Source organism: Anser cygnoides, chromosome 24 (genome assembly GCF_040182565.1).
Source record: "Anser cygnoides isolate HZ-2024a breed goose chromosome 24, Taihu_goose_T2T_genome, whole genome shotgun sequence".
NCBI lineage: Eukaryota > Metazoa > Chordata > Aves > Anseriformes > Anatidae > Anser > Anser cygnoides.
The window spans coordinates 5,247,277-5,271,026 of NC_089896.1; the positions used below are offsets into that span (position 1 = coordinate 5,247,277).

Sequence of the window (23,750 nt, forward strand, 5' to 3'; positions counted from 1 at the left end):
CCAAGAAAGGGGCAGAGCTCGTGCACCCCAGTATATGGGCACTGGGCATCCCCAGGAAAGGGGGCAGAGCTCGTGCACCCCAATACACTGGCACTGGGGATCCCCAGGATAGATGGCCGAGCTCATGCACCCCAAAACACGGGCACTGGGGCTCTCCAGGAGACAGGGCAGAGCTTGTGCACCCCAGAAGCAGCGGGGCGGGCAGGGACCTTGATGAGCACGGGACGTGGTGATGCACGGATTCGGGTTTGTGCAGGCAGCGCCTGTTTTGGGGATGATGTCAGCGGCAGGCCAGGAGATCCCCTGCCATCCCTCCTCCTCCTCCTCCTCACCTACCCGGCAAACAGGTTTCCCCAAATCCCAGCCCTCCTCTCCGGAAATGCATTCCTCTGACTCAGGGAGCGGGCAGGGGGCTCCCAGCGGGGCAGGGGAGGGCCCGCATGGATTTGGGGGAGCACGAGGGCCATATGGGGACACCCAGCTCGGCACACCCTTGGGACCGGGGCACGGGGAGACCTCGGCAGCCTCCGGCAGGGACAGGATGGCCCCGCTCTGTGCCACCTCTGATGTGGCCACACGCACCGAAACCGCCCCAAAACCACCCCAAAACGCCCCAGGGCTTTGTGCTGCGGGCTCCTGGCCGGGTCAGAGCTGTGGTTTCCCCGAAACTGCTGGCAGCAGACTCCCCGCCGGGGAATGCTGCGTGGCCAAGCGTGGCTGCGGGAGCTGCAGGGCCCTCCGGGGACGGGACGGGACGGGAGCACGCAGCACAGGAGCACATCCAGATGAACCCACATCCAGGTGAACCCACAACCAAAGGTAAAACCCCAAGACAGGGAAGGGGAACAGCCCTGCTCAAGGTGCCTGCGCAGCCGAGCCTCCCTGGGGGCTGCAGCAGCCCCCCAGCCCCTCATCTGCAAGCACAGTGCACGAGGGACCCAGGGAGCGGGGCCAGGGCCACCCCACAACCTGTGTCAACAGTGCCCGAACCCTTTTCCTGGTGGAACCACAGCCCTGCAAGCCCCAGGGGGGAACAGACAGAGATGGTGCTCCATGCCCAGCGCCCCCCAGCCAGCCCGGGGCGGGGGCATGGCGAGGAAGGGGCCACCACGGAGGTTCGGGCCCTGGTGCCGTGCTCCCGGCACGGGCGGCGATGCCGAGGGCTCCCAGCAGCCGTGCTGGGCTTATACAAGAGGCAGGCAGCACCGAGCGCCCTGCTGCACCAGGGGTGCTGGGTTCGCCCCCCCCCCCGCTCCCGTGGGTGCTGGGAGCAGCCGCCCTGCCCGAGCTCATGGAAAAATCGATGAGCTCATCACGAGCACGCCGCGCAGCCCGGGCAGCCCCAAAGCCAACCCCAAAGCCAACCGCGTTCCCCGGGTGCTTGGCAGGGGGGGCGATGCCCCCCGCCCGCTCCCCAAGGCTGGTTTGGGGAGGGGGCTGCCCCCCAGGTTGTCCCCTCTCAGCCCCAGCATCCCCCCACCCCGATCCCGAGCGGCTCAGCCTGCGGGGAAGCCAGCGGGGCGCTGAGCTCCCCTCAAATCGAAGGGTTATTAATTAAGGTAATTACAGCTGCTGCGTGGCCGCTGCCCTGCCAGCGCGTGCGTCGGCGCTGCGGGAGGCTGGGGGCAAGCGGGGAGGGGAGGGGGGCAAACAAATCCCTGCCGACGGGGCGGACATCAGCGGGCAAAGTGCTGCACGGACACCCCAACCCACCGCTCCTGCCCCCTCTGCCCCACACCCCGGGACTTTGCCCCCTCCCCAGGCTGCTCCCACCCCGCTGCCCTGCGTGCCAAGGCCACGAGGGCTGATCAGAACCCCTGGCCCCAAAAAGCTCCCTGCTGACCCCCCCAGCTATAGGGCAGCGCCCCAGCAGGAACCCAGGGGTGAGGGTCTGGCCCCCGAGCTGCTCGCTATGGGGTTGGCGCTGCAGCCAGCCCCAAAGCCCCAGTGCTGCGGGACGGTGAGCCGTGGGGGCAGGTGATAAATGGGCCAGTGCCGGGCTGAGCCCTGCCCTGCCCTGCCCCAGCTCTGTAATTATCCCAGGCAGCATCTGTAATTAGTGCCCTGATGTAATGGTGCCGGTGCCGGGCAGCCTCACGCGCTCCCCGCCAGCCCCACCTCATCCTCCAGCCCCACAGCTCCGGGGCCAAGGGGGCCCCATCCTGCAACGCCACCCCTATGAGAGCCCAAATCCCTGCTTCCACTGCCAGCATCGCTGCTGGACCCCATTTTTGGGGGGGGCACGGCTGCAGCCCCGCACCCTGCCCGTGCCCTGCGGCCGCCCGGACCCACGTGCGCCGTGGCCCTATTTATTTATAGCTGCCCGGAGCCGCCTGGGCCAGCTCCAGCACATTCCCTGTGCCCGGGGGGGCCAGGGGGGAATGTCTCCCCCCACTCGAGGGGGCAGGGCAGGATCCATCCCCAGCAGGGCTCAGCAGAGTGAGGAGCGGGCAGGATGCGGGCAGCACGGGGGGACAGAGAGGCAGCGGTGGGAATGGCCAAGCCCTGCGCTGGACCCGACCCCATAGCAGCTCGGGGCAGTCAGGGGGGGCTCTGAACCGCGGTGAGGGTGCGCTGGGGGTGGCACCACCACGCAGCACAGGGCAGCGAGCCATCCTGACCCGACACAGCCTCCTGGAGCAGCGCTGTGCACTTTATTGTAAGGCAGAGCGCTGCGCTCCCCGTGTCCAAGCAGCCTCCTCCTTCCCCCTGCTCCCTGTGCCCAGGACCCGTCCCCGTGCCCAGGACCCATCCCCGTGCCCAGGACCCATCCCCATTCCCAGGACCCGTCCCCGTGCCCTGGACCCATCCCCGTGCCCCTTCCCACCGCTAGCACTTGCGCAGCGGCCGCGCGGCCCCGCTGGTGCTGAACCGCGCGCTCAGCACCTCCGAAGGCGCCCTCGTCTGCTGGCCCGGCTGCTGCCCACCGGCGAAGAGGGTGAAGGTGCCAGGCTCCAGGTGCCAGTGCTGCGTCCAGACGGCGCGCTGGGCGGCCAGCACCCCGAAGGACAGCTTGGTCGCCCGGCCGGCCGGCACGGCCACGCGGCGGAAGGCCACCAGCTGCCAGCGGGGCACCGGCACCGACGGCTGCTCCCACCGCAGGTACAGCTGCACCACCTGCAAGGACTGGGGGGAGTCAGCCGAGGGGACCCCGACCCCATCCGTACCCCGTAGGGCCCCGCGTGAGCAAGGCCACCGCGCTCACCTCCTCGCCGTCCCGCTGCCCCGTGTTCTCCAGCACCACGGACACGGAGAGGTTGGCGCAGATGGGCAGCACCGGGGAGCTCAGCACCAGGTCCCGGTACTGGAAGGTGGTGTAGGACAGGCCGTACCCGAAGGGGTAGAGCGGGGCCTCCTGCCCGTAGTAGCGGTACGTCCGCCCCTCCATGGTGTAGTTCTCCATGGGGGGCACCTGCGGGAAGCGGGACCATCAGGTGCAGGCTGGGTGGGGGCACCCCGAAGCCCCCCCGGGACCACCGAGGGCTGCGGGGCGCTGCCTGCACTGCCCTTACCTGGTGCATGCCCGCTGGCCACGTGGCCGGCAGCCTGCCGGCGGGGTTGGCCCCCTGCTCGCCCAGCAGGACCCTGGCGATGGCCAGCCCGGTGGCCTGGGCGGGGAAGAAGCAGGCCAGGATGGCCCCCACGCCGTCGTGTGCCTGCGCCCAGCTCACGTCCAGGGGCCCCGCGTTGAAGAGCAGCAGGATGACGGGGCGCCCGGCGGCTGCGGGGACACGGGGTGTCACCACGAGCCCCGTGCCAAATCAGCTCCACGGGATGGGGCACGCGTGGGACCCAACTGCAGGGCGCTGTGTCCCTTTTCCTTGTCCTGGCCCTGCTGGCCCTGCCCCTGGGACACCAGGCAGCCCCCGCAGAGCCCTACCTGCCCGCACGGCGTCCTGCAGCAGCTCCAGCTGGTGGCCTGGCAGCGCCAGGTCCCTCCGGTCCTTCGCCTCCGTCTCCACATCTATCCCTGCACCGGGAGCCAAGGGACAACCCCTTACACCCCGTCCCCGCGTGCGTGTGCCCTAGGGGCAGCGCCCCTGCCCTCCGCTCCCCCCTTACCTGTCCCCAGGCACACCAGCACCACGTCGGCTCCCCGCACCGCATCCTCCACCTCTGCCCGCGAGTACTGCTGGCACCGCGGCTGCCGGCACCCCGCCGCAAAGCTGACGTTGGCCGGCAGCATCTGCAGCCCCCTCCTGCGCCAGGGGACGGCGGGGTCAGGGGACAGCAGGGACGGTGCCCCCCGGCCCCAGGGAAGGGCAGAGCCAGCCCGAGGGGTGTCCAGCACCGCGGGCTCACCGGGGCGTGTAGATGTACCGCGGCTCCGGCACCGGCGCGTAGTCCCCAAAAAGCACCCGGGGATTGTCCGCGAAGGGGCCCACCACCTGCGGGGGGCAGAGGGGGGTGAGGACGGGTACCCGCAGCCCCCTGCCACGCAGCCCGGGGCTCCCCAAAGATGGGGACACCGGGGGGCATGGAGCTGGCCGCCCTGGATCTCCGTGCGGCGCTCACCGCCAGGCGCTTGCCGGGCAGGTCGCGGGCGCGCAGGGGCAGCGTGTCCCGCTGGTTCTTCAGCAGCACGAAGCTCTTGACGGCAGCTTCCAGCGAGAGGTTGCGGTGCTCAGGGCTCTGCACCACGCTGAGGTCCAGGGCGCTGTAGGGGTTCATGGCTGGGGGGTCGAACTCCCCCAGCCGCAGCCGCGTGTAGAAGAGGGGCCGCACCCTGGCACGCAGCGTCTGCAAGGTGCCAAAGCCTCAGCCGCGCTTTCGGCACGGGGCAGCCGGAGCCCAGAGCAGCCCCGGCTCCCTCCCGCTGACCTCCAGCGTGATGTTGCCCATGGCCAGGGCCTGGGGGATGTGCATGAAGACGTTGTTCCTCATCCCGTAGGACAGCTCCAGGTTGCAGCCGGCGTTCACCGACGCTGCCGTGCCGGAGAGAAGGGAGACCACCGGTCAGGGCTGCGCGGCGCCCGGGGTCTCCGTGCCCGTCCCCCCTGCTCACCGACGGCCGTCTCCAGGAAGGTGCGGGTGTAGCGGTGCCCCAGCATGATGAGCTCCACGGCCCCCTCGTCGCTCACCACGTAGCCCTCGAAGCCCCACTCGCCCCGCAGGATGTCCGTCAGCAGCTTCTTGTTGGCGCAGGCGGGAACGCCGTTGATCCTGATGGGGAAGGGATGGGGACGGCACGAATGGGGCAGCCGGGTGGGCACAGAGCTCCCCGTGCAGCCCCCCCCCGAGCCCCCCAGCACGCTCCGTACCTGTTGTAGCTGCACATGAAGCTGTAGGACCCAGCACGCACGCACGCCTGGAACTGGGGCAGGAAGGTGGTGCGCCAGTCCCGCTCCAGCACCTGTGGCAGAGACGGGGTCAGCACCCACGGGAGGGGGGCCACCCGCCGTCCCGTGGCCCCCGCCGCCCTCACCTTGGCATCGAAGCTGAGCCTGGAGACGGGGATGTTCTCGGGGCCCCCGTGCACGCTGAAGTGCTTGCAGCCGGCGCTGGCCTTGATGTAGCGCGGGTGCCGGCCCTGCAGCCCCTGCACGAAGCTCGCCGCCAGCTCCCCGCTCAGGAACGGGTCCTCCCCGTAGGTCTCCTGGCGGAGGGGCGAAGCGAGGCCGGGTCACCCCTTGTCCCCGCCGTGCTTCCCCCTGGGGACCCTTCCCCAGCCTCCCCACCCTCACACCCCGCAGCCAGCGCCCGCGGAGCTGCTGCCACCCTCAGGCTGCTGGGGCACGGCCCTGGGTGGCCGGATCCTGCCCCCCTTTCACCCCTCCCTGACCCCATCACCCCCCTGCCCACCCCGGCACCTGGTTCCTGCCCCACAGCGGGTGCCTCATGATGTTGAGCACGGGGCTGAAGCAGCTGAGCCCCGTGTGGTCGTCGTAGCGGCCGGTGGCAGCGAAGTGGTTGTGCTTGGCGCGCACCTCGGTGGCGGTGGCGTTGGCCACCCGGTACACGAGCTCGGGGCTGCGGGCAGAGCACGGGGGGGGGGGTCAGGACATGCCAGCAAGCTGGGTCCCCATCCCATGTTAGGTACCACCACCCCCCGGTACCTGAAAGCAGCGGCGAGCCCCAGCGCTTGGGGGAAAGCCGTGGCCCACCCGGGCGCCTCCGCGTCGCCCCGCAGGCACTCGGTGTTCCAGTTGTAGGGCGCGATGCCCAGGCGCGGGATGGGGGGCGCGGGGCCGTTCCCCAACGCTCCCCCCCTGGCTACCTGCGGGCCACAGGGGCTGAGCAGGGGCTGGGGGCCGTGCCCGCCGCCCCCCGCCGTGCCCTCACCTGCAGCACCATCTCATCAGGGCTCAGCCGGCCCAGCAGGTCCTCGAGGCGGCGGTGCCAGGGCAGCGTTGGGTCTCGGAAAGGGAAGGGCTGAGCCTCGCTCGGCTCGGGGCCCAGCACCGCGCACAGCAGCACGGCAGCGGCCCCGAGTCCCATTAATGCCGCCCTGGGACGTGCCGGGCCGGGACGAAGCAGGAAGGGAGCCCCCGGGGCTGCGGTGCGGGGGGACGCGACTTGGTGCGCCATGGCTCTCGGCTCGCTGCGGGCTCCCGGGCTCAGCCCCGTTCCGGTGCTCTCGGCCCCGTGCAGCTCGGCAGGGCGGAGCGAGCTGCTGCCGGCCCTGCGGCAGGGGCAGAGCGCGGTCCTGGGCTCGGGGAGAGATTGGGAAGGGAATGGGAAGAGCCACGCGCATGGGATCCCCCCGAAAAGACCCTCTGTAAACAGAACCCCCCCCCCCATCCCCGAAGAGACCCAGGCAGCGCCATCTGAGGGGCATGCAATTTAGGGACCGTATCTCAGGGTGGAAGTGGGGCTGCCAGTCCCAGAACGGCACCAGAGCAGCACGAGGGGCACTGGGGGCACACACGTGGCACGCACAGGAGAGGCACGGGCAGCTCGTGCCCCCGGCAGGGTGGCACTTGGTGGCACGCCGCCCAGGAGCCTGGCGCTGCCGCGTCCCTGGTGAGGAGCCTGGCACTGCGGCTGGGGCAAAGGCTCGTGCAAGGTGGCAGGAGCAGCAGGAGAAGCACGGCAGGGCTGGCCTGAGCACGCAGACTGCCTGGCCACGGGTCTGGAGCCCTCACCCGCACACTGGGGACAACAGTGCCATGCCCAGGCCATGCCAAGCCCCACAGCACCACGCCAAGGCAATGCAGCCAGGCCCTGCCTCATGCCCCCTCCTGTACTCTGGCACCGTCACCCATCCCCGCCGCGGTGGCAGGTGGCAGCCCACATCTGTGCTCTGGCTCCCGGCTCACCCCCACGCACCCCGTGGCAGGGGCAGCCCCGCAGCAGGAACAGGCACAGCCGGCCCCGGGAGGGCCCTGCTGCAGCCCAGGGCTGTGCGGCACGGCTCCATGCTCAGGGGCACCGCTTGCCCCACTTCTGCTCCTGCCCCCAGCTGCTGGGCCTGGGTGCTCCCAGCAGGGCCACGAAGGGAAGCAGCCGTGCTCTGGGGGGCAGAAGCCAGAGCAGAAATATTGAGAAGTCTCTGACCCAGCTGCTGCTGCCAGGTTCCTCTTGGCCAAGAAAATAGGGTGGTTCCCATAAAATCCCACTGCTCCCCCACCTCCAGCAGCTCTGGACAGCCATGCTCTTCCACGGGGCTTAGCCTCCATGGACGTGCATCTGGATGGAAGGAGATAAATAAGTAGCTGCAGTAGTCTGATAATGATTGTTTCCAATAGTTTGCAGCCCAGGGCACGCGGGTCCCTGCAGCATTGTGCTCGCATGTCCCCAGGGACGAGGCTGCCACGGTGCCAGCGCTGTGCAGCCCCCCTGTGTGCCCCCAGCCGGCTCAGCACGGCGGGGACACAGCACGGTGATGTTTGCTCTGCAGCTTTCCTGTGCCACCGCTCCCACAGGACGAACCGGGAGGTGGTGGCCGAGGTTTAGCTCGGCACCAGGCAGCCCCTGCCCGTGGTTCGCAATGGGGTTGCCATTTGGGTTGCCCTTTCCATCAGCTCCGTGCCCGGGCAGCGCACGAAGCCTCTGCTCCTGGAGGAAAAAGACCAAGGGAACGTGTGTATGGGGAAAAACCAGACAAACCAGGGAATGCATATCCGGGGAGTTAGACCACGTGCAATGCGTATTTCACTGATTTTGGCTCACTTTGGGCCGGGGAAGCCCCAAAAGCTGAGCACACCCGCGGCAATCGCCTACCAAAGGCGGTAAATTCCCTCCTGGGGGAGGCACACAGCCCAGGGCAGGGACCTCACGGTGCAGGAGGGGTTGGGCACGGAGCCGCAGCACCTCCACCTCGCCGTGTCCCCACCACCCTACGCACAAGTCATTATTCTGCGTTTAATGACTGTAATTAAGCCCCGCGTGGGCGCCCCCAAGCGGCGCGCAGCACCCTCCCTCCCATCCGCCCCCAGCGCCTGCCGGGAGCGGAGTCACCTGACCCGCGCTGCACACCGGGACTTGTAGTCTTCTCACCGTCACGTGACGCATCGGGCATGCCGGGAAGCCCCCCCTTCCCCACCCCTCACCTCCGTGCGCGCAGCGCTCCCGCGTTGCACTGCGGGACTTGTAGTTCCGCGCGCGGCCCTCAGCGCGGACGGAGGCGCGGCGCGGACTACGAATCCCGTGGTGCTTTGCGGGGCGGCCGGGCGAGGCAGCGGGCCGGGCAGGGCCGGGCCGGGCCGAGCCGTGCAGGATGTCGCGCCAGGCCGGCCGCGGCACCGAGAGCAAGAAAATGGTAACGGCGGGGCCCGGCCGGCCGCGGGGCCGTGTGGGGGCCCGGCAGCTCCAATACTGCCGCCTCCGCCGCCCGGGGCCGCGCTGTGAGCGGGGCTGGGGCAATTAGGGCACGGGCAGTAATTAGCTTGGGGGCAGCAATTAGCTCGGGGGCAGAACAGTTTGGTTAATTGGCCGTGCAGTGCTGCCGTCTGGGGCCTTGCTGCTCGGTACGGGTGCTGAAAGGTGTGGGGAGCTGGGGTCGGCCTCTTCTCACAGGTAACCAGGGATAGGACCAGAGGGAACGGCCTCAGGTTGTGCCAGGGGAGGCTCAGGCTGGAAATGAGGAGACATTTCTCCTCAGAGAGAGCGGTCAGGCGTTGGGACGGGTTGCCCAGGGAGGTGGTGGAGTCCCCGTCCCTGGGGGTGTTCAAGGAGAGGTTGGACGTGGGGCTTGGGGACATGGTTAGTGGTGGGGGGGGTGGTTGGACCAGGTGATCCTGAAAGTCTTTTCCAACCCTCGCGATCCTGTGTTTCTGTATTCAACAGCAAGTATTAAACCTGTTCTTTCCCCGCTCTTTGCATGTTCTCCCTCAAGGGTGTCAGTGGCAGCCCCCAGGTGGGTGCTGAGCAGCTGGTCCTGCCCATCCCCACCATGCCAGCGCTCTCCAGGGGGCAGCGGTTTGTATTTAAGGAACTCGTGCTCTTTCTTTAGGATTCTGGCACTTCTGTAGCCATGGAACCTTTATAAACTGCTCAGACTGCTTACTGACCTGCAATGTAAAAAATGTAAATAAGGCAAAGGTCTCAGGCGCTTTAATTCCACCAGATTGACTGGAGAGTTAGTTGCAAGTAAGAATTTAGAAATTTTCCGTATTACAACACTTGAAAGTTTCCTAAATTGCAGCACTAACACGGGGGGGCTGACAGCAATGGCTTTGTGGCTTTGTGCAGTAACTGACAACAGCTGGGGCTGGTAACAGCTGGATCTCTCCCTCCACTCACCCCTACTCTCTCCAGCTGCCAAGCCCCATCCTTACTAAAATGACTTATATCCTTCAAATAAGGTGCCCTTCTTTGCATGCTTGTTAAATTTCTCTGCTAAATATCTGACTCTTCCAGCTGAGTTAAAGGAGGCTTCCACCTTGTCATTCCTGAGTAACGTGAACTTAAGCAATCTTTTCAAGATGAAGGCTGAATTGTAAGTAAAAACCAAACAACAAAAAAAATGAACGTTTCAATTCTTTAGATCTAAAATTAAGCACAAATAGCCGGAGCCCGACTGGTTCTTTTTGGGTGCTTAAAGTCTTTTGGTAGCTGATTGCTGCTGAGCTCATGAAGCAGTGACAAGATGGAATTCCCGGTCTCTTCTAACAAACCCAGTTTCTCTTTGTTGACTGTTGCAGTTTGGGAGTGATTCCCCCTCCTGTTTGTCTCTGTGTGAACTTGTTCGGAATGAAGTGGGATCAGTGTTGTCACTTAACTCTGATGTTGTCTCTTTTCCCTTCCTTTCTGCCTGCCTGCTGCTTTCATTCTGTAGTATTGGTATTTGCCATTCATTTCACCTTCTGCATCTATGCATCTCATGGTAGGTGAGAGGCTTTTACTCCGAGCTTAGACTTTCTGTACTGTTTCTGATTGCTAAAACCGAAAGCAGAAATAACAGCTGAAAGACGATGGCTTATTTGCTCCTGAACGCTCGTTTTGGGCTCTGTGAAAAGCTAAAGCCTGTTGTAGCCTTTGTTTTGCAGCCGTGTAACCGCTGGTCTGGCTTAGTGGCGCCCGAGAAAGTGAGAAAATTTGCGGTGACACGCAGGAGCTGTGGTGGTGGCGGCCGCAAGAGGAGACACGCTCCCTTTGTGTTCTCTGCAAGTCTGTGCAAAGCAGGCGCAAGTAATTCAGATCCTAGCCAGGCACAGAAAGTGGATGTGCACGGCACATCTGCTGACCTGCCCTGAAACACCCCGCGCTGTTCCTGTTTTGGGTCTGAGGAGCTGATTTGAATGCGTAATCTAAATTAGGTGCCTAGATAACTTTCCAGGGGGTCAGATGTGCATCACCTCCTCCTGGCAGCAGAGTGTAATTGTATCTGCGGGTGGATGAGCATGTTTTGTCCTGTCGAAAGGACAAAAAACTGAGCCTAAGCAATGCTGGCTGTTCGCAGTTAATTTCTAAACACAGATAAGAGGCACAGTTTGAGCCACAGCCCCCTTCACCTGGAGGTCACTGGCTGAAACAAATCCAGGTCCTTGGCAAGGAATGTGATGCGACCAGGAGGTGTCGTTCCAGTTCCCTGGGGGTGTGCTGGCTGGGGCAGGGAGGTGCTAACTGGCAGCTCACGAGGGTGCCAGGAATGGCTAGAGCGCGAAGAGCCGCTTGGTTTGCCTCTTCAGGTCAGGTCTGGGCCGTGTTGATGGAAGTGCTGGGTGTGGAGAGAGGGAGAGAACAAAAGTGCTCGGTTGTCCCAAGGCGAAAGAGCATTTCTCTTTCCAAAGAGGCCAGTTGCCTCACCAAAACACGAACCGAGACCTCTCCTGTTAAGCAGCAAAGACCTTTGAGACAGCAGGTTTCTGTTCCCCCTCTCCAGGCCACCCGAAGCAGCGCTGGACGCAGACGCAGCAGTGCTGTCAGCTTTCTTTTCAGCTTGCTCTAAACCCCTTTTACCTCTGCCTAGAACTCGGAGCTCTTCACGCTGACGTACGGCGCTCTGGTCACCCAGCTGTGCAAGGACTACGAGAATGACGAGGACGTCAACAAGCAGCTCGACAAAATGTGAGTGGGCCTGCTGCAGCGGGGACTGGCAGGAGCTCCACACATCTCTGTGTGCTCCTCTGCGAGTAAAAACGTGGCAGGCTGATTTTTAATACTGATGCTTCCCAGATTTATGTGTTTTTCCCTCCAGTGTCTTCTTTTATAAATATGAGGTGCTTTTCTAAAGATGTACTCTTTCATCTGCGGCTTGTTGCTTTTCTGTACGCTCACAGGGGTTACAACATAGGTGTTCGGCTGATAGAAGACTTTCTGGCGCGGTCTAATGTGGGAAGATGCCATGATTTCCGTGAAACTGCAGATGTTATTGCAAAGGTAACCGTGAAAGCACAGCTTTGTTGGGTTGTTACTGCTGCTTGCGTTTGTTTGAGTGGCGTGGCCAGAGTGTGTGTGCAGGGCGCTGTTGTGTGTTCTCATATAAGGGTTCACGTGCGATTCTAGTACCGAGCGAGAAGGCGAATGGTGAGAAATACTTTCTGCAATGTGTTTGGTAGCTACCCAATAGCTGAATTTAAATAGCCACCTTGATGTCAGTTTGTACCTCTTGTGGAGTCCTTTGAAAACAAAGCAGAGCACGTCCAGAACCCAAAGAAATCTACTTCAGGGAGTGCCCGTGGACATCTTTCCGCAGGGAGGCCCTTCTATATCCCTGGGTTTTACATGTGAGGATAGAGTGTTTGCTACTCGCAGGACCGTGCTGAGAGTTTGAGATTTTTGGGGAGAAAGAAGACAGAATTAGATCCCTAAATTCTGCTGACCAGTGGTCATTGGGAGAAAGGAGTGGTGTTCTCAAAACCCTTCAGTGTCTGACAAAGATCAAAGCGATGCTGTTACTTTGTGGGTCACGTTCTTGTTCACACTCTGACATAACAGATAGCGTTTAAAATGTACTTGGGCATCACTCCGAGCATCACCAACTGGAGTCCTGGAGGTGACGAGTTCTCCCTGATCTTGGAAAACAACCCCTTGGTGGACTTCGTGGAGCTCCCTGACAACCACTCAGCTCTCATCTATTCCAACCTTCTGTGTGGAGTGCTGCGGGGTGCCCTGGAAATGGTGAGCCAACGTCTCTCTTCCAGTGAGATATAGGCACGAACAATCGAGGTATCAGCAGATACTTTAATGTCTAGTCTGTGTTTGGTTTGGACTTGAAATTAATCCTAAGGAGAAGAGCAAAGCTACAGGAGTGCTCGGTTGCTGTTGCATGTGGCAGCTCAGAGTCCCAGAAGTTCTCACCGAGCCCCTTCATCTTATGTACACACACTAATATCTCTTTGAATTTTTAAGAAACTTCAAAATCCTCTTTTTGTAGCTGCTGGAGGAAATTGCTGGAGCAAGACAACAGCCGTGCCTCAAATGTAGGAGTCTGTGTAGGCTTGATTATCTCCTGCTTAGCTGGGAGTTTTGAGGAACATGCACGGAGCAGCAGGACGTGTAGCCTTGAATGATGGGCTTAATTGGGCTCTGAAGGGAGTCCTGGTTGCTCTGTGGGATGTTTGTTTGTCTAGGCAAGGTGCCTGCTGCCCACCAAAGGCTGCGATGTACGAGGAGGATGTGATCTTGGAACTAATGAGTGCTTCCCTGGGGCTCTGCAGTGCACGTCGTGTCCTCAGAGGCCTTAAGCTGGTGCTTCAGGATCAGCTGGGAAGCTGCTGTTAGAAGGGAGGTAACAGCTCTTCTTCTCTCTCACATCTCCTAGGTTCAGATGGCCGTGGATGTGAAGTTTGTCCAGGACACGCTGAAAGGGGACAGCGTCACAGAAATCCGAATGAAGTTCATCAGGCGGATTGAAGACAATCTTCCAGCTGGCGAAGAGTGAAACGCCGTCTGGTCTCCCTTTGGGACTGGGGGGGACCAGCTGGTTTTGGCCGTTAGCTTTCACCACAGATCTGTAGGGATATAGTGTTTTCATCACAGATCTGTAGGGATCTAGTGCCCCTGTACATTCAGACTGACTCACTGACTGTTTAAGATGATGTTATATTCTTCTACTGTTACTTCCATCTTCTGTAGAAGACAATTGTCTGGTTGCTGTTTGTTTCACAGGTTCATTCTGAAGCTTTTTCATAAGGTGATGTCATTTTCATATTCCCCTGGGAAATCTTTCTACACTCAGTTTCTAATTGTGACGTTTGGTTGTGCAAGAACTACTGCTCCAACCCTAAAAGAGCTCCAGTCTGTCCAAATTTGAACCCAAGTTTTACAACGGGAATTGGAGACCACGTTGTAAGAGCCTACTGATTTACTGTTAATGCTGTCCTTAAAAAGAGTTGTTTAAAATTCACTTGGAGACAAGCGCATAGCATTTCTGTAGACCAAACTGGCTTATTGATTCTGAAGTTACTAGTAAAATGCAAGCTTGATACAAGGGGTGATGTGGGAGAGCTGCTTGAGTGCACGGCACCCTCTTGGGAAGCTCCTTTTCCCAGCGAGCAGCGGCATCTCGCAGCACCCACAGCCTCAGGGGGTCCACGTGGCCTGGTTCTCTTCCCCCAGCAGCACTTCTGGAAGCAGACTCAGCAACGCCCTTCTCTGGTGGGACTTTGTAGTCCCGCAGCTTCCCTTGTGGAAGGGCAGGACCAGTAAGTTGTTTGGGAAAACCGCTGAATATTTTAAATGGAGGGAAGGAATCAGTGGCTGTAATGCCCCCGGTGCCCTACAGCCTGGGGCTGTGTGCTGAGTGTGCAGAACCAGACACTCAGGCTAACAACTGGAAGGTATTAAATGCGTTTCAGCAAGCGGAGCTTTCTCTCCTGTGCGATGTATAAACACTGCACGGTGTGGAGGAGCTGGTGGGGTATATTCTTACACAGACGTTTAGGCTAAAACAGAATTTCCTGTGGTAAGTGAATTGGCAAACTGCGGCAGTCTGTGACACCTGCTGCTCTGTACAATAAATACACAAAGTGGTGTTACCTTTCAAAAAGCAAGATACTGGAAAATCAACTTTCCTCTGCGATCCTATTCAGCAAGTCAGACGTTCAATTCTTGAATCACTTTACATAGCATGAAGGCACAAACCCGCAGAGCTAGCAGCCTGAAGTCCGTAGCTCTGACTTCCACGGGAGCTAGCTGAAGGCCAGACACCTCTGTAGGTTTATGCCCGAGTGTAAGGTGTGACAGAAGGGTACAATTTGTGCTGCTGGTAGCTGAGGTGCTCCAGGTGAGTGCTGAGTTGTGTGGATTGATCACCCAGTCCCTTTGCCCAAGGAGTTACATCGACGAGCGGCTGTCGCTAACGGGTTTTGGAGGCGCCACGTGGTCACCTTGCAGAGGCGAAAGAGTTGAGTTGTTCCCATTGTTGGCCTTTATAAGTCATTTTAAGGCTGCATTTTAAAAGCAATTGCATTAAAAGAACCCCGGTGTCAGCTCTGCTTTCTCCCTGCTGGATTTGGGTGAGGCGAGGGGCCATGGGCAGCGCTGTGGCCTTGCCTCCCTGCCCGGGGCTGGCAGGGTGACGGGAGCGCAGCCCGAAGAATGTCTGGCTGCTGGCCCGTGTGAAAGCTGCTGCCCAAAGGGAACCTGCCCGATATTCAGTGCACGGAGGGATTGGGGCTGGGGGTGGTGCTCGGGGGCAGCGCTGGGAAACCAGACAGTCAATGTTTGCTTGTTTGAGCAGCGGCCTTTTTCTGCCCGGTGAATAGCTGGGCGTGCACGTTAGCAGAGCCTCTGCTGTCAGCCTGCGGCCAACTCCTGCAGCTCGCAGCTAAGAAATGCTCTTTGTGGTCGTTCACAGCGGGGGGAAAAAGCATCTCAGGAGGAGGCGGCTGTGCCCTGCTCCTGTGCTAGCTGGGTGCGGGTGCTGCTGCAGCGCTGCTGTCGGCCCTGGGGTGCTGAGCGTGAGCATACAGGCAAGGAGCGGGAGCTGCTGGCTCTCCGGGAGCAGCAGTTTGAGCCCTCCTTGCTCGTCTCAGCTGTGCAAATGCTGCTGAGGAGCCTGCAGGGGACAGGGCAGCCCGGCAGCGATTGCCGTCCTCAGCTCAGCTCCAGGCACTGGGCACCCCCGGGGCTCCTGCCCGCGGCTGGAGGGGTTCAGCAGCAAATTTTGGGGAATGACGCAGTGTCAGAGTGGCTCGGTGGGGCGAGCAGCAAGCTTGCTGCTGGCTTCGGGTGCTGATCTCCGTTAGCACCCGGCAGGTTGGGTTTTAGGGCCCCAGCCTGCTGGGATGGCCTCTTCTCCATGTCAGTGCCATGGCAGCGGGGATGGCAGCGGGTGCTGAACCCAGTGGGGTCAGAGCAGAGCAGCGTGGCACCGGCGGCCGGAGCCCTGCTCCTTCCCCAGCAGGAGAGGCCAGGGCCGGGCGGCAGAGCCGGCAGAGGGTGCTGAGAGCTCGCCAGCTCCGGCTCCTGCCTGGCTCTTCGCAGAGGCAGCGTGTGCAGCAGCAGCCCTGGGGCCCTCCATGCTGCATCCCCTGCATCCATCCTGCGGGGTTCGTAGCCCTGGCTGACGGTGCAGGGTGCAGGCTCGCTGCCTTGACCCCGAGCAGAGGGTTTAACCACACCGGGGGTCATCCCTGAGTCCCCTGGGCTCAGGGACGGCGTTTGGGGTCACCTGTGCTGCCCCCAACCCCATCATGGACTGGGGGGAGATGAAGGTGGCCGGAGCTTGGCACCGAGGGACAGCGAATCCTTAGTGCTAGGCACCGGGCAAGAGGAGCACCCGGGCACCCCGCAAGCACCGAGCCTCGCCAGCAGAACAGTCCCAAACAGCCCCGAAATGCACCCAACACCTCCCAAAACAACCTCTAGCAGGGGGCTGTCATCGGGACCACGGCCCCTGGGCTGCTCCGGGGCCACGGCTCCCCTGTCTCCTTGCAGCCAAAAAGGGGTATTTTGCACCCAAAAGGGGGTACTGTGCACCCAAAAGGGGGTATACTGCACCCAAAATGGGATATTTTGTGCCCCAGGGCTCCCTCCAGGTCATCTTTCCTCCCTCAGCACCCACGCTTGCGCCCCCCCCCCCAAAATTATAAAGCTGTGCAGTAATTTGCTGGGGCGACTGGGTCAAAAGCAGCCCAGAGCCTCTGGAAGAGCAAAAAGCAAAAACTGCATTAAGTAAATTAAAAGCGTCTACTACCGAGTAGCTCATTGTAGACGAGGGAGAATATGCAAAAAGCTCAGCTTGAAAGCTACTAAATATTCCCATGTGCTGTTTATAGGAAACAAATGGGGAAAGGCATGCTGCATCAATAAAAAGCCCGAACATGGTTGGGGTTGGACCGGAGCCCTTCCACGACTCTAGGTTATTGAATACCCTCCACTTTCATGTGGTGCCAGGCCTGACCCCTGGACACATACCACGGAGGGGAAAGTTGACTTGTGGGAATCACAGACATTCCTGCTGAGCCATTTAACCTGGCAGGAGGAGAGGCAGCTTGCAGCCCTTCCTATGTCCGCGCGGTGTTCGGGGTGACAACGGCAGGAGAGCAGGGGAGAGGGGGGGTGAGGAGGGACACGGGGAGCATCCCAAGGACCCCATCCCAGTGACGGGAGGGGACGGAGCCTGCATCACCCAGCCTGGTCCCCTTCGCGGCGCCGCATCCTGACCCCGTGCTGGGCAGGGGCTCCGGGCGCTCGGGGTGTCACAGTTGTAATTTGCGGAACTGCTGCAGCTGTGACGGTGCCCGCAGAGGGCAGAAGGAGCGTTACCAGCCCCTTGCATCCCAGCCCTTTACACACCCTTACATCCCTTACATCCCATCCCCTTACACCCCAGCCCCTTACATCCCATCCCTTTACATCCCAGCCCTTTACACCCCATCCCCTTACATACACCCATCCCCTTACATCCCAGCCCCTTACATCCCAGTCCTTTACATCCCAGCCCTTTACACCCCATCCCCTTACATCCCAGCCCCTTACACCCCAGCCCCTTACATCCCAGCCCTTTACATCCCAGCCCCTTACACCCCATCCCCTTACACCCCATCCCCCCTTACATCCCAGCCCTTTACATCCCAGCCCCTTGCCTCCCATCCCTGGCAGCGCCCACGTGCATCCCGCTGCTGGGGCAGGGACGATGCCAGGAGAGGAGCCAGGCTGGGGACGGGGAATCTCTCCGGGAGGGATGCGCATCCGGGCCGGTGTCCTCATAGCGAGGGCAGCCTGCACAGCTTTCAGCCAGATGTGCGGGGACCGGGAGCCGGGCGCTGGCTGGGGCCGCACGGAGGCGGCGCTGCCGGGACGCTTCGCCACGAGCGCCGGGGATGGCAGCGCCTCAACGGGGCTGGCACCGTGCAGCCGAGGGGTGGGCAGTGCAGCTCCCCAGGGGGATGGCTGTGTCACAGGCACGTTTCTGCTCCTTTCCCCGGCACGATAAACAAAGCACGTTTGGACGAGCAGAAAATCGAGATCCCAGCACGTTGCTGTGCCTCGGTGCCCCTCTCCATCTACCCCCCCCTCTGCACATGGCCACACGTGGGCCAGCGGCACAGGTGACAAAGGTGACATTTTTCCAGGCAAGCACTTCATGCTTATTTGTATTTTTTGTTGTTCTTGAAAAATGCTGTTTTTTTTCCCCAAGATATGCGGACGTGGGTCCAGATGGGAAGGGGCCGTATGGCTTCTCCAGAAGCTCCGACCTCTGCCGGGTGGGAAGTCCCCAGCTCGCCACGCTCAGGTGGGTTTTGTCCTCCACTCCTCTCCCTCCTCTGTTTAGCACAAACCTTTGCTCCTCCTTTATTTCCATGAGAAAAAGCTTAAAGCAGGGAAAACACCCCTAGTTATAAACAGCTCAACATTTCCTGGCTCATGGAAAGGGCGAGAGGCGAGGTGGGGTGTGGAAGCATCACCGCAGCGCCTGCTGGCAGCCCCCGATTAGAGGCTCCGGGTGCTCCCCGGCCTCGCAGGCAGGCGGAGGAGAGGCTCAGCGGGAGGTTTGCTGGAGCACAGCTCTGTTGTCCCTCCGGGATGGAGCAGGGCGTCCTCTGCGGGCATCGTCCCCCATCCCTGTCCTGGGACACCTGGGCTCAGTCCGGTCCCTCTGCCCCGATTTTGGGGCCGTGGCGTTGCCTCCTTGGGGGCCATGCTCCAGTCCTCACCAGGCTGAGTTCTCCCGGCTGCTTGTCTGTAATAAAACTCTGAGGCTGCTTCTGAGAATGCTGCCGGCCTCCAGCTCTGGGCTGTGGGCACAACGTGCTGAAATGGGAGCAGCAGGAGCTGCCGCTGCCCCGGCTGCGTCCTCGCCCCGGGATGGCCAATGCCAGAGACCTCGTCCATGGCCCTGCCACGGGGAATCAATGCAAATTCAGCTGTCGGAGCAGGGCTGTGTGGAATCACAGCTGAAAGAAGTGCCTGGACTGGGGGGATGGAGGGGACGCGATGGCCCCATGCGTGGTGGGGGCAGCGCTGAGGATGCTCAGGGCACAGGTCCTGGATGGATCCGTCCCCTCCCTGGGGCTCCTGGCTCCGACCAACCCACCCGAGCATCTCCCAGCACTTCGTGCATCAAATTTGGGCACCAGATGTGCTTCCTGGCTGATAACTGTCTGTCGGGCTCAGGTGTTTTTACAACCCCCCCGTGCTGGCTGCGAGGCGCACCCAGCCGCCCTGGGAAGCCGGCTGGGGATCGGGTGGGCAAAGCCCCGGCAGGGTTTGCAGCTCAGCACTAGCGAAGGAAAATCCCTGAAGAGCATCCAAACCGAAGCCGGGCGATTGCATCAGGTTTTTATGGCTTTTGGAGAGCCTCTGCAGGCAGCTCCCAGCCCAAGGAGAGGTGTTATTGCAGCTTTAATTAACGCTGTAATTACTGTTTCAGGATCTGCCTCCACGAGTGCGGTTGAGGGCTGATGGTCCCGGCTGAGGCTGGTGCCAGGAGCAGCGTGGGTGTGCGCCCTGCGGGATGCAGCACCCATGGGTGCCCCCCTTGGCACCCTGCTCACTGAAATTCAAGGTTTTAGCGAAGGAGTCTTTGGTAAAACGCTGGGCAAATGGAAAAGGAACGAGGAGCATCCTTATGGGTGGCTGAGGACCAGGGGACACTCTGGCAGCGATGCAGTGCTCCAGGACGAGGGACAGCCAGGACATGGGCTGTCTGGTCTTGGTGCCCCCTGCGCCACCCGGGGGCAGCTGGGTGAGGAAAGTGGCCGCTGCTTTTCTCCCTGCTGCCTTGCTGCCCTCGTTTGCCCGTTCTGCTCCGCGCAGCTCAGTGCTGGTAACTAAAACCACAGCCGCTGCTGTGATGGCGGCGGCAGCGCTGCCCTCCTGGAGGCACTCAGCCGCTGCCCGGCGGTGGAGGATGCGTGCGGCTTGCCTGCTCCTGCCGAAAAAAGGTGCGTGAGTGCCAGCAGGGGGGCACAGCCCCGGCACCACTTCTGCATAAAGCCAGGAGCTTGCTCCCATCCCCGAGCACAGAACCTGCAGAGATCCAGGAGCATCTCCCCCCCCAAAAAAAAACCTTTCCTACCTGATGCACGAGGTGCAAAGCTGCCGGAGGCTGATCACCAAGTGCAACTGAAGCTCCAGGTCCCACCTGGGTGGATCCGCAGTGCCCAGAGGAGGCTTTGGGGAAGCGCTGCTGCGGAGCAGACTTGGCCTGTGACGAGATCTTTGGCTGCAGGCTGCGGGCCAGGAAAAGGAAAGACAGACATTTTGATGAGAAATGTTTGTTTTCTTTTAAAATAGTTTTAATTGTGGCTTCCAAGGAAGGGAAACTCTGAAGCGCGCTGCGCTTCCTCGAGCCGCAGCCAGCCGGGGCTTCGTGGGGCGTCGCAGCCATCGCCAGGGCAGGAGCTGCCCGAGCCCATCACCCGGGCTGGGGGCACTGCTTGCCCCCGGCAATGCTGACCCTGGTGAAATCCATCCCCCAGCTGCCCAGGGTTTTTTTTCTTGTCCCACCAGCAGCACCCACAGAGAGGGCTCGTCCCTGTCCTCCTTGCAGAGCCATTCCTGTCCCCAGCGGGGACACAAAGGGACAGCGGTGCTGGCGCTGCCAGGTGGCTGCGGGCTCCATCCCCCAGCTGCCACGGGATCAGCTCCTCCCTGGGGTCTGGGGAGGGTATTTTTAAATCGTATCCTGCAGTAAAGCACTCGGTGCCAGCCCACAGACCGGCCCCGTCACCCCCAGCACGGCGTGGTGGCATGCCAGGATGTGTCCCAATCCCGACCCCGTCCCTGTCCCCATCCCGTCACCGCCGTGGCAAGTGTTTGGCCGCAGGCAGGACCGAGATGGCTGCTCGGATAGCAGTGAGCGGGCTGTGGCGGAGGCTTCCCAGCGGTTAAGTTAATAGGGAGAGGAGAATAAGGGTTTGAAGCGTTAAAAACAATCCCCTCCCCGAGCGGAGCACAGCCCCAGACATTTCATCTCAGCCCCCGGAGCCCGTTGGCTTCCCCTGCGTGCCATGCCCGGCCAGCCGAAACGTGGGAACTCACTCAGGGAAAGTGCTCACCAGAACAATGTCCCTTTTTTTTATTATTATTTTTCCCCAGAAAAAAAAAAAAAAAAAAGATTTTCTGTTAATTTGCACTAGCTCTGACATCTGAGGCCTCGGAGACAAGGTGCTGGGCATGGGGCCGGCTGTGCCCCGGGCTCTGGCCCCATGTTTCTGTGCCACTCTGGGGCGGGGAGCACCCTACAGACACCCCACGGACACCCCCGTGCCCCATCCCCTGTGCTCGGCACCTCGGGGCCGGCACCACAGCCTCTTGCCCAAGCTCCCGGGGCTGTGGGGTTATTGCTCCCCCCGGCCCCACAGCGGCCAGGCAGTGCCGGGAAGGCGCTTGAGCAAGGGGCATCCCCACGGAGCGGGGCTGGCCCCGGCCACTGGCTGCACGGCGCCACAAGGAGAGAAACCCAAAGCCTTCCCCGAGCGCAGAGCACTGAAACTGCCTGTCCCGGCCTCTCCCCGCTGAGCGCGTGGGACCTGAAAGGAGCAAAGAGAGGCAACGGGGACTGCCCTGGGAGCCAACTCAGCTCCCAACTCTGCTGAGCTCCAGCACCCCTATACCTTGGGCTCCAGCATCTCCTGGGCTCCAGCATCCCCATACCCCAAGCTCCTGCATCCCCCCATCCTTCACTTCTGCATCCCCCAGGCTCCTGCGTTCTCCAGCCCTGGGCTCCAGCACCCCTTTACCCCAGGCTCCAGCACCCCCATGCCCTGGGCTCCAGCATCCCCTGATCTCATTCATCCTCCTCATGCCAGACTCCACCACTCCCCCAGCCTACATTTCTGCATCCCCCAGGCTCCATTACCCCCATGTCCTGGGCTCCAGCATCCCCTGAGCTCCTCCATCCTCCTCACACCAGACTCCAGCATTCCCCCACCCTACATTTCTGCATCCCCAGGCTCCACCGTCCTCCATCCCTGACCTCCAGCATCCCCTGACCCCAGGTTCCAGCATCCCCCACCCTTCATTTCTGCATCCCCAGGCCCCAGCATCCCCCTGCCCCCTGCCCCCCCGGCGGGGCAGGGCTGGGCGCAGGGAGCTGCGCCGCGGTGCCCGGAGCCGGGGAGCGCAGCGTTAACGGGGCGGCGGGGCCGGGGAGCGCAGCCCATGGAATGAGGAAGCCGAGGACCGGGTACCCAGAGTGGAAATGGCTTGGCACGGGCCGTGGAAAATGGAGGCCTAGAGAAATGTGACAGCAGGCTGGACTCGCTCGGAGTACCACACAAGCGTATTTAAGCCTTCAAGCCTGCCATTGTTCTCCCCTAATTATTCCCACTCCCTGAGTATTACACCCCATAATTCAGGAAAGCTGAGTAATGGAAGAAACAACAGCAATTTTAATCTCTCAGTACCGGTGGTCTCCACCAAAAAAATGCTTTCAAGAACTCTGCGGTTGCGACTTCCTCCGTGTGGTGGGCAGCGAGGGGAGGGGAGAGCGTCGGCCACTGCTCCGGGGCGCCCGGCCGAAAACGGGGCCTGGAGGGGAGCGGGACCGGGGCTGGGACCCCTGCGAGGAGCTCCAGGGGTTGGGGTCATCCCTGCCAGGTGCCACGCAGGGAGGTGGCTGTGGGGTGATGCCAGCTGGTGGAAGGGGACGGGGATGGATGGAGCTGGGCACGGCACCCGTCTTGGCCCCTGGCATTTTATCTTCTGCTCACGGCAAGACCATGGAGAAGAGAAGCAGGCGTCAGTTTTTGGTCAGAGCGGGTTTTTCTTAATGGGAACTGGCTGGGGGAAAGGGAAATTCTGATCGCCCTCAAAATGCTCTTGCTTTTTGACAAAAGCCACCGTGGGTTCAGTGCCTGGTGAGTGAGCTTTTGGTACATGCTCCTGCTCCTGCAAGGAGCCAAAGCAGCACGGGAGCACCGGAGAGCCTGGTGTTGGGTCAGAAGAGCCCACGGGTGGGAAGACCCTGAGCCAAGCCCCAAATGGATCCAGGCACCTGCCCTGTCCCTGCCCAGCCCACTCCCTGCCTGCTCCCCTCGGGCCCCCAGGAGGTACAATGATCATAGGGGGTTAAATGAGCTCTCGGCCACCACAGCAGCATTACCCACCAGTGATCGGAGATGTTTTGGGCTGGTCAAGGCACCAAAACAAGCCCAGGTCACTCCACAGGCCCAGCAGCTAACCCGCAACAAAGCTAAACGAGCATTTTCCCCCCCGTTTGATGCTTCTGCAAAAACGAAGCTCGGGGAAAAGAGCCCGGCACACAGAGCCGAGCAGCAGCGCTCACACCTGAGACTGTGCTGCAGCAGGGGTGGTGCTGGCATCGTGCTGGGGGCCGAGGGGCCGGAGTGAGCACTTTGGGGACAGGGTGTGTGGCATCACCTCTGACAATGATTTAATTTATGGGTTATGTTATGCTTAGCAGAGTTTTGCAGGTGACCGCATCCATGCCACAGGTGATGGTCCTGCAGCCTCCCTGGCACCGTGTGACAAACCAGGAGCTGCAGGGGACAGGGAGGACGTGGCGCTGGGGACAGGTCACCCTACAACCCCCATTAGGGTTATCACCCATGGCACGTGGCTCAACCTGCTGCATCCTCGCGGCCTCCAGCACCGCAGCCAGGACAGTCACCGACAGCTCCGCACGGCCCCTCACCGTGTCCCAAAGCCCCCGATGTCCCCGATGTCCCCAAGTGTCACGCACGGTGGGATGGGGTGGCCCAAGCGGTGGCCGCGGCGGTGGCAGAGGGGCGCAGGCTGCCTCTGTGTGGTCTGCAGCCATCTGGATGTACTTACAGCAGTGCTGCAGCAATTGCGAAAAGATCAAAAATCAGCAGGCCAACCTTGATTCCTGTTGCATTTTTGGCATTTTTGAGGACTCGTGGCTAAAACCTGCTGCTGGGGCGAGGGCATTGCCCACACTGCCCCGGGCTGGGCTGCACCGGGCTCGGGGCTGCCCCAGCAAAACCTCA

At 61.5% G+C, this 23,750-nt stretch overlaps 2 protein-coding genes across 3 annotated transcripts; one reads left to right on the forward strand and one right to left on the reverse strand.

The window, feature by feature from the left end:
- Window positions 1-2,632: 2,632 nt before the first annotated feature.
- On the reverse strand, window positions 2,633-6,596 carry LOC106037904 (uncharacterized). Its single transcript, XM_048052694.2, has 14 exons — window positions 6,283-6,596; window positions 6,057-6,217; window positions 5,811-5,970; window positions 5,426-5,596; window positions 5,262-5,353; window positions 5,006-5,163; window positions 4,822-4,925; window positions 4,516-4,740; window positions 4,303-4,388; window positions 4,063-4,199; window positions 3,881-3,970; window positions 3,513-3,721; window positions 3,206-3,412; window positions 2,633-3,117 (listed from the first exon to the last, which is right to left on the reverse strand). Exons 1-14 carry the CDS (start codon window positions 6,526-6,528, stop codon window positions 2,830-2,832), a joined length of 2,334 nt encoding a protein of 777 aa, XP_047908651.2. The 5' UTR covers window positions 6,529-6,596; the 3' UTR covers window positions 2,633-2,829.
- Window positions 6,597-8,544: 1,948 nt separating this feature from the next.
- On the forward strand, window positions 8,545-13,787 carry TRAPPC3 (trafficking protein particle complex subunit 3). 2 transcript variants are annotated; one of them, XM_048052729.2, is made up of 5 exons: window positions 8,545-8,701; window positions 11,354-11,451; window positions 11,664-11,763; window positions 12,322-12,504; window positions 13,148-13,787. In XM_048052729.2, exons 1-5 carry the CDS (start codon window positions 8,660-8,662, stop codon window positions 13,265-13,267), a joined length of 543 nt encoding a protein of 180 aa, XP_047908686.2. In that variant the 5' UTR covers window positions 8,545-8,659; the 3' UTR covers window positions 13,268-13,787. The 2 variants fall into 2 exon arrangements, with proteins under 2 accessions (XP_047908686.2, XP_013039795.2); XM_013184341.3 differs by lacking the exon at window positions 8,545-8,701 and adding an exon at window positions 10,241-10,267.
- The last annotated feature ends 9,963 nt before the right edge of the window (window positions 13,788-23,750 follow it).